The sequence below is a fragment of the Nematolebias whitei genome, chromosome 1 (assembly GCF_014905685.2).
Source record: "Nematolebias whitei isolate Nwh7 chromosome 1, NemWhi1, whole genome shotgun sequence".
Lineage (NCBI taxonomy): Eukaryota > Metazoa > Chordata > Actinopteri > Cyprinodontiformes > Rivulidae > Nematolebias > Nematolebias whitei.
Window position 1 is genome coordinate 47,487,482 of NC_056498.1, and position 9,766 is coordinate 47,497,247.

At 41.1% G+C, this 9,766-nt stretch overlaps 1 protein-coding gene across 1 annotated transcript in view; it reads right to left on the reverse strand.

Moving 5' to 3' along the window:
• LOC119422963 (actin-binding LIM protein 1) overlaps positions 1–7,860 on the reverse strand; it is a 22,739-nt gene extending 14,879 nt beyond the window's left edge. Inside the window, exons 1-7 of the mRNA XM_037690411.1 lie at positions 7,833–7,860; positions 7,675–7,739; positions 5,419–5,496; positions 5,150–5,308; positions 4,957–5,001; positions 3,535–3,567; positions 3,299–3,428 (exon numbers count right to left, since the gene is read on the reverse strand). Of these exons, the coding sequence (XP_037546339.1) occupies positions 3,299–3,428; positions 3,535–3,567; positions 4,957–5,001; positions 5,150–5,308; positions 5,419–5,496; positions 7,675–7,739; positions 7,833–7,860 (538 nt within the window). The remainder of the gene's footprint in view (positions 1–3,298; positions 3,429–3,534; positions 3,568–4,956; positions 5,002–5,149; positions 5,309–5,418; positions 5,497–7,674; positions 7,740–7,832) is intronic.
• Positions 7,861–9,766: the final 1,906 nt, after the last annotated feature.

Sequence of the window (9,766 nt, forward strand, 5' to 3'; positions counted from 1 at the left end):
GATAAACAAACATCAACCAATCAACCATTTAGATAAACAAACATCAATCAACCAACCAAACAACCAACTAGACAAACAAACAAACGTCAATCAACCAACCAAACAACCAACTAGACAAACAAACATCAACCAGACAAAGAAAGAAAGAAACAAAAGAAGGTCTGAGCAGTGACAGGGTGCGCTCCAGCTCCTACCTGGGACGTGGAAATGTTTAGGGGTCTGACAGAGAGGCGGGGTGACTGGCCGGCTCTCGAGCCTGAGTGGGAGGGGTGAGCTCCGGCCACTCGGCGGGTCGGCGCCTCACGTGAGAAGAACCAAGAACAAAATATGAGCACAGATCCTAAAGGGGAACCACAGTCTGAACGGTGCAACACACACACGGACCAGCAGGACCAGGTGAGGACATTCTGAGCAAATGGAAATCATTCTGTTGGGTTCTGAAAAATCCACTTGAGGCGGAACAGAAGCAGCTCAAACCAGAAGAGAACAAACGTTCAAACGAGTTGATAATATAATGCAGGTTAGAACTTTAAGTTATTTCCTTTCAGCAAATCTATTTTTACTTTACGGTAGCATCTTAATGGACTGCAACTGTTGGGGACAGTTCAAGACAAAACTGTAGAGAAAATTAGAGCCTCGGCCAATATATCGGTAGGGCCGCTATATCAGTGGGGCCGATATATCGTGGGACCGATATATCAGTAGGGCCGCTATATCAGTGGGGCGATATATCGTGGGGCCGATATATCGGTAGGGCCGCTATATCAGTGGGGCCGATATATCGGTAGGGCCGATATATCGGTAGGGGTCAATATTTTAGGTTGATATAGGTGTCCGGGACATATCAGTATCGGTAATAATTGGCTTATCATGCACCAATATAAACACTTCTAATTTTCACTCCTAAAATACTGGGAACGAGCCGTGTCCTTACTGGCAAATGGCGTAATTGTACAATGTATCCAGTAGAGGGCGCATGCGGACTACTTTCAAGTCACGGCCACGCCACTTGACACAGCACAGGCGAAGCAACAAGCAACTAAATACTGTGCAGCGTATTTTGCTGAACAGATCATGTTAAATTTATTGTAAATGATCTGTAAAATAAAAAAAAATAACAATAGTAAATTCTCTTCAATCCTCCAAACCGCTTGTCATAAGCTACGTGTCTCTCAAGTTAGCAAGCTAACGTTTAGATAACCTAGCACAGACTATTGCCTAGTAAAACTTCATTCAGAGCAATAATCTAATGTAGAAGTAAAATATATCAGTGTTAGTAACGTTATCTCTGTCGTCCTCAATGAAATGAATTGTTTGTAATCTTATCTTTGTAACCAAACAGGTTTAAAAGTAGCTGTTTACGTACATTCTTGGGGGTGGACAAAGCTCAAAAATTTTCAGCCAATATATTGGTTATCGACATTAGCCATAACTGACCAATATCGGTATCGGCAATAGCAAAAATGTCCATTTCGGTCGGGCTCTAATGAAAATAGACAAACTGTTATTTGGAATTACACAGAATTGGAACTTACATGTCTGAACAACGTCAGAGTGAAAATGAACAAAAATCACGGGAAGTTTAGTTTCATATTGAGCAGATGTTGCTAACCGCCATTCGCCAACGAGTCGCCAGCAGCTGCAGCCCAGTCAGACACTGGTTTTACCTTTTAACCTTCGGAGAGTTTATTGTTTGGATAGTACCGGTACTTTGGGATTACTAGTATCTAAAAAGCGCATGCAAAGTGACCAGTCACAAAAAGCTTGGAAGCTACTTGGCAGAGTCAAAGAACCGATTGCTCGGTTGCCCGACTGCGACCAAAACCCACAACCAGTTTGACTCTAATGGGCGAGGATGATGATGGATTTATGGTGATGGATGATACGAAGATGAGAAGTGGAACTCTGTTGACGCTGGAAATGACGTGTTGCTTCAAACTGTGGGGTCAGATAAGCGTGGAGCAGGGCCCTTACCTTGGCTATGGGGGAGGAAGTGGTGTCTGAAAGGGGAGGTGGGGCGAGAGTCACTATTTCTGGAGCCCACACTGTTACTGCAGAGGGAGGAGCAGAGCTTCTGCATGCCTGTCAGAGCCTCTGCAAGGAGGGAGGGGAGGACGGCGGGAGGAGGACGAGGGAGGAAAAAACCCCGGGACCGGACAGCAGAGGTGGACAATATGGAGTTGAGAGGAAGAGCGAGACGGCGAGGAGCAAAAGAAAGGGAAGATAAGAGTCAAATGTTTGAAAAGAAAAATGACTAAAACTGAGAAAAGGAACACTAAAAAGTTAAAAACCTAATCTCAAACAAAAAAACTAACAATTAACAGAGACAGGTTATCATTAGTTTGTTATTCTACAAAAAAAAGTCCATTTTGTAAAAGCGGTTAAAGCGGTTCGTTCAGGGAGAAGAGCCATCTCTCCTAAATTTTTTAATAACTTTATTAAAAGCCACACAATTTACAAGCTACACAAAGTATAATAACTTTATACACGGTTCTGTATAAATATACTATTTTATGTTACATTGTGGCATTTAGATAATTTAAAAAAAATAAAAAATAAAAAGGACATCGATCTATATCAGAAAAATATCCAGAACTACTTGTTTTATTCTGCGCAGAATTCTTGTTTCCTGTTTTTCCTTTAACTTCCTGTATGTTTATGGAGAAGAACCCGTCCAGAGCACCTGACTCAACCATGTAAGATTCATCTGCCTGGATTATTGAGCATCAGGACATTCCTGTATGTTGATTTGTCTGATACCATAAAATCGTATTTTAAATAGCTGTGCAAAACAACTTTCTGCTTTTGCAGACATTTCCTCAGTTATGTTAAAAAATGTTAACTTTCTGATGGATTTGGTGTCAAGCAGGAAACAGGATAATCTATCAGCTCAACAGTAAAACAGGTTATCGCATTTCAAACACATTTTAGTGAAAACTCAAACCTTATCTGGCTCCATCTGTAATAAAATGATGGTAAGCTGTGAACAAAGTGCCTTTTTTAATAACTAATATGTGCATAAATGTCTGTTGATGACCTAAAGTCATTTTGCTGAAGAAATTCTAAGCATAAACTGAAAAATCTGGATGGAAAACAGCTAAAAGTACCCGTTCTTATCAGTTTACAGCGAAACTTAAACAAGTTTGTGCCGTTTTTGGGTAAAGTTACAAGGAGCCACTTGAAGGGACATGTGTGGCCCCAGAGCTGCGAACTGTAGACCCCCCCCCGAGTAAGGAGATCTGAAGGAGGACCTGCCAAGCCACACACAGGAACAAAAACAGTCCCGTTAAGAACCCACCAGGTCTGTGAAAATGCTGAGGCGACCGCGATAAGGTGGGGGTGTAACCATGACGATTATAGACTGGTGACCCTATGGATCCCTGACTGGTGGACCTTTGGAGGATACGGTCCCTACAGTCGTAAGAGCTCTGACACAAACACACAAACACATACGTTGTTACTCAAACTGGAGAAACGATTCAGAGCAAGATTTAAAACCAAAAACTGAACAGAAAATCCAAACAGTCGGCTCACCTCTGGAGTCGGTGACATCATGTTCCTTAAAGACTATAAGAAAAACAAACAAGACCGTGTTACTGCTTCTTATTATATATATATATAAACATCATCATAAAACATCATAATATAATATATATAACATATATCACATCATAATAAAAAATGTTCCAAGTTGCTGCCAGTGGCTCAACATGGTTACATCTCAAGCCCTAACAACACTCTTCCTGCGACAGGCAGAAACCCAGACTACAAAGTAAGCCTCAAACAGACATCAACTGTTTAAAAGCTTCACACTAAAAACACGTATGTTGTTCTTTAAACATCTACAGTGTTAAATGTAGAATACATGACGTGTTTGTTTCCAACTTTGAGAAGTTTCTGAGCTCAATGCCAGTCAGTGAGTTTGTGTGTGTCTGTGAGAAAAACTTAAATCTAACAGCGGACAAAAAGAGGACAAAAGTGTCCACTTTTTGATGTATAAACTATAAGAAGCGTAAAGTTCGTGGGTGTAAAAGGAGTTTACAAATTTAATCTACTGAAATACAATAACTGATCAAACTGCATGATTTGTGGTATTTTAGGGGGGAGTTTTTCCAAAGCTGTGGTAACAAACAAGCCTAATGGAGTTTCAGTGTTTATCTGTTTGTATCCTTTATTTCACAACCACTCTTTAAAGCAAAACTTTATTTTATTGGGGACTGCCTACTATAAAGCATCCACTTATTATTATCCACCTGACAAGGGTTTCTTAACTTTATATCTTACTCTTCTATCAACTTTAACGTGACCCGAACTGCAACATGTCCCCCCACAAATTTTATATCAAAACGACCGGCTCGGCACTTTAATGTGTGCCGTTACTTTTATTGGCGTTTCGAGTTACCATGGCGACGTAATTTGCAAAGACGCCTTTTTTTGTTGTTCTAATTTTTCATAGACTCTTGTTGCAAATCAAAAATCCAAGATGGCCACCTGAGCTAAAAAGGAAAACTACAGTAAATCAGACAATTTTAGAGATATTATGCTGAAATTTGGCGTGGTAGTAGCTGAGACCAATGCCCAATAAATAATGAATTAAAAAAGAAAAATCAAGATGGCCACCGAAGCTCAATTTAAATGTCTTCAGCTCAGCTATTTTTACACAAAGAGCTGAAATTTGTTGTGTTTATAGCTGAGAACCTTCCCCATCACATACTGAACCCAAATCAAAAATCCAAGATGGCAACAATAGCTTAAAAGAAAAAAACTGACTATAACTCGTAGATTTTATTTTTTGCAATTTTAGGCTGAAATTTAGTTTGTTGGTAGCCGAGAGCGAACCCCAACACACAATACTGTCAAATCAACATTTTTAAACGGTCGCCACGAGGCAGTCCCAGTTAAAGTTTCTCCAGGAACTTTGTAGTCTTTATCCATGTACTCCGTGGTTCGCCTCACCTTGTCATCAGGCAGGGGGGAACGTTCCCTCCGGGCACCGTGGAGCTGAGAACAACAGAAAATCAACAATCCCTCCAGAGGAAAAGGTCACTCCAAATGAAAACAGACTGCTTCTGTCAATTTTTATTTTTATATATTTGTGCCTGTTTGTTTTGTTCAAGCAGGGAAAGGAGGGTTCAGTGTTTGCGTTTACCTCCCCCACGCTCTCATGTCGCTCTTCTCTCTCATCCACGGAGGTTGTGTACATGGGTTCGTAGGTGATTAGATCGGGGCGCTCAATGTCATAAATGGCTTTGACTTTAGGAATGGCGGCTAGGTCTCTGTAATCCAGGATCTCGTTGTCTACTTTTGCCTACGAAAACAAATAATTTCAATTGTGCAAACGCACAGGAGATTACGACACAAGAAAACCCTAAAACAGTGTAATTAAACAAAACAAAGTGGCCGAGAGACATTTCTTACATAGATGGTGTGACCCGGTGAGCCAGGTATGCTTGAACCAGGTCTGGAACAAATACTCTCAGACGACGACCTCGTAGGCTACGAAAGGCAACCACACAAGCAGCTTTTAGATTAAATAATCATCTGTGAGACGCTTGAATATACCATTGCAGTTCTCAAAGAGTTGGGATGTTCTGTAAGAGGTAAATAGAACCATAAAGGAAGGATCTGCAAATCATAAACCCCCGATTTATTCACAGTGGAACAACATATCAGATGCTCGAACTAAGAAACTGGACCACTTCTTTGGAAAAAAAACAAGGTTTAGCTTTATGGCAGCAACACATCTTTAAAAAGTTGTTCAAGGGACAACAACCTGCAAGAACTGGTCTCCTCAGGTCCTCCACAACTCAAAGAACTGGTCTGACGATTAAGAAACAGCTGGAAGAGCATTCAGCAAATAGGTTAATGATCATCAGGTCAGCAAGAGGACTGGGTATGAAAACTTTCAGAGAGGCTGAAACCATCAGAAGTAAAGATGGGCAGAGGTTCACCAGTCTGCAAAAACTGGGTCTAAAAATGGATCAGTTTTAGAATAAAGTTCCTCGGTGAAAGACTTTAATCTCCATCATCTCCAGTTCATAATCTCACCAACAGATGAGAAGAATCTCTGAGGGTGAAGGTCCGTATCAGAGGGTCGTGACCTTCAGGCCCTCAGGGGTCACTGCATTGAAAACAGGTCTGGTTCCGTTCTGCGCTCAGGAGCACTTCCACAGATCATTGACTGGAAACACAGTCCATAAATGCTGCTTAAAGCTCTATCAGACAAAGAAGAAGCCAGATGTGAACATTCAGAACCGCTGCCGTCTTCTCTGGACCAGAGCTCATTTCAAATGGACTGAGGTGAAGTCCAGAACTGTTCTGATCATGTCCTCCAGACTAAAGAGGAGAGGGACCGTCCTGCCCGTTATCAGTGCACTGTTCAAAACCCAGTCTCTCTGATGGTATGGGGGTGCATTAGTGTCTCTGGTATGGGCAGCTTACACATCTGGAAAGGCTCCATCAATGCAAAAAAAGCACAGAAGCACATCTTCAGGCGTCTTTTTCAAGGAACGATAAACCACATCCTGCATCCCTTACAGCAGCATGACTGTAGCAGGAGAGTCCAGGTCCAGAACCGTCCTAACTACAGTCCAGACCTCCAAGCAACTGAAAACATTTGGTGCACCGCGTGAAACAACGTCCAGCAAAGAAGATCCAGGACATTTGAGCATCTGGGTTCCTCCATTAGACCCGAAAGTTTAAAAAATGTGCAAACATTCGTTCCACAACCTGCAAGAACTGGTCTCCTAAGGTCCTGGACTTTAACAGACCGTTGGTAAAAGAACTGGGGATGCGTCACAGAGGAGACGTGGACCTGGAACAACTTTATGGAGACGTGTCGATGCCTTCGAATTTAAAACGTCCTCATTCTTCTTAAATCTGCTGCAGGTTCTTAGTTTAAACGTTTTTGTGATTATTATGTTTTATTGTGAATCAAATGAATGTTTACGAGATTTACGTTCAGTTATTTACGTTTTACACAACGTCCCAACTTTGTCAGACCGGGGTTGTATGTCATCACCCAAAACGCTCACACGCTTCAAACACTTAATGAGCAGTTAACCCCCCCCCGGAGTTACGTCTCATGAAACACGATCTCAGCGACAGATCATTCATTTGCACGTGTGCAAAGTGAATGAGCGCCTCAGCTCCGCGACGCTCGTAAGAATCTCATGCTCGATTATGGGAGATGAAGGGGCTGAATGGCTGCAGCAGGTTGGACGATCATTTATCAGCTCCACCCACTCTGGGGCATCTGTTGCCTCATGCACTGCTCTGTATGACACACACGCACACAGAGGAGGGGGTGCACTGCAGGCTGTCTCCAGCAGGGGGCAGCGTATAGACCCTACATGAACATTGAGGAACAGGGTGATCTCAGAGCCAATACTGAATACAGTACCTGCCTTTCTGTTTTTTGGAGGAATAAGAGGGACGGAGGCAAGAGCTGTGGAGGAAGGGAGAGGGTGGGGTTCACACGACATCACACATGGGAAGAGCCTCCTCGCAGTTCGCACACATATATTGATCATTCACACACCTCGCAGGCTACACGTGGCCTCAGCAGGTTAAGAGTTTAACGAGCGATTCAGTTAAATCTTCTGAAAATGTGAAAAGAAAACGAACCGCGGCGCGAACAGAAACAAACTGAGGAGGAGGGAGCGCCTGACGTACCCGCTCCCTGTGCCGCTCCTCTGTTCTGGTGCTGTTCTTGCAGCTGGGGTGCCAAACGGTGGACCCTGAGGGGGAAACGAGAACATTACCGTCATCCGCAACCGGAAGGCGGACTATAATAGTCTGTTAGCAAAATATCTCATGAACTGCTGACCTACAGCTGATGCACTGTAGGAGTTTGCCCATGTCAAGATGGCCGCAACAGCTAACCGACCTTAAATAACACAAAAATGGCTCCACCTCTGCGTTTTACAAACATTGAGCTAAAATCTGGTGTGGTAGTAACTTCGACTGACCCCCAACACGTTTTCTAAGCTCTAACAGATTGGCCAAGATCTTTTGAGTAAAAGTTTGCCTTTTGGAGTCAACTCAGTCTGTTAGCAAAATATCTTGTGAACCACTTGACAGATTCTAATGAAACTCCCGGACAGTTACCTTTAAATATGCATCTACAACTGATTAACGTCTGGAGTCAACCTGATTCAAGATGGCTGCCACGGCTAACAGACGTCAGCTAACAAAAGCATGGACATAACTCGGACAATTTGGCAGATGTTAAGCAAAATTGGGTGAGGTAGTAGCCGAGAGTGATCCCCAACAAACACTCTCAGCCCTGTCTGATTGTGCCATTTCACGTGATTCAGCTTCTTTCAGCTTCCTTGTGCATATTTAACTTTATTTTTCAGCTACTTTCTCATAATTTTAGCTGTTTTTTCAGCTGTTTTGTGCTCTTTTCAGATTATTTCTGCTAACCACAACATTTTTGTGCTTCTTCTTGCTAATTTCAGTTTGTTGTGCTCACTTCAGCTGATTTATGCACGTTTCAGCTTTTTCTGCTATTTCAGCTACAATTTAGCAGTTTTATGCTAATTTTAGCATTTTCAGCTAATTCCACTTTTTTTTTTGCACTCATTTAAACTTTTAGGCTAATTCAGCAAAATGATTTCTACATTTCTGTCTTGTACTTTCAGTCTCTTTCTGATTTTTAATCAACATTTCAGCTGTTTTATTTTATTTTTTGCTAATTTCAGCTTTTTTCAGATGATTTCCACTTTTTTGTGCACATTTCTGCTTCTTTCAGTCTAATCAGACAAACATTCTTTTTGCTTTCTTCTGCTAATTCAAGCTTGTTCTACTTTTCAGCAACTTTTAAGCATTTTTTTTATAGCTAATTTCAGCTGTTTTCAGATACATTAAAGTTTTTCGTAGTAATTTCTGCTAATTTCAACCTAATTAAATTATTTATTCTAATTTCAGTTTGTTATGCTCCTTTCAGCTTTTTTCTGCTATTTTAGCGGTTTTTGTGCTAAATTTAGCCTTTTCACCTAGTTCCACATTTTTTGGCTCATTTCAGCTCGTTCCATTTTCTTCTGCTAGTATCAGCTTCTTTCTGCCTTTTCAGCTATTTTTTTCCTTCTAATTTCAGCTCTTTTTTTTTTTTAGCTAATTTTCTAATATTTGTGTTAATTTCGGCTAATTTAAACCTAATTCAGCAAATATGTGTTCTTTATGCTTTCTTCTGGTAACTTGAGCTTGTTCTTCTATTTCAGCTACATTTCAACAAGTTTTTAGCTAATTTCAGCTGTTTTTCAGCAAGTTCTTAAGCAATAAGCATTCACACTGTATTTTTGCAGGAAATGCAGTTTCTCTAGTTATTATATAGCCTCAATGTTTTTTATATTGTCACCCATTTTCTTAATAATGATCTGGAATTTCAAACCTAAATGAAATCTTTTTTTTTTTGGTCTACAGTGTATAGGCCTGTCATGATAACACATTTTGTGGCCGATTAATTGCCTCAGAAATTATTGCGATAAACGATAATATTGTTTGAACTTTGACAATAATTAGTAATTACTGTCAAGTTTAAGAAGAAATGTTTGTTAATTTTTGTGTGTAGTACCTTTTTTGACCACCGGATGGCAGTATAAGACGGTTTGAACCCAAGGATGGATAGTGAGGGAGCGAGCAGCGTGTCTCTTTAAGCACGGCATGGGCCGTCTCTCTTCGGTTCTCAAAATGGCGGATGCTCGGTGTGTTTAGAGCTCTTTAGCATAGCATTTTTCACACAAAGCTTTTAATTAAAAATCAG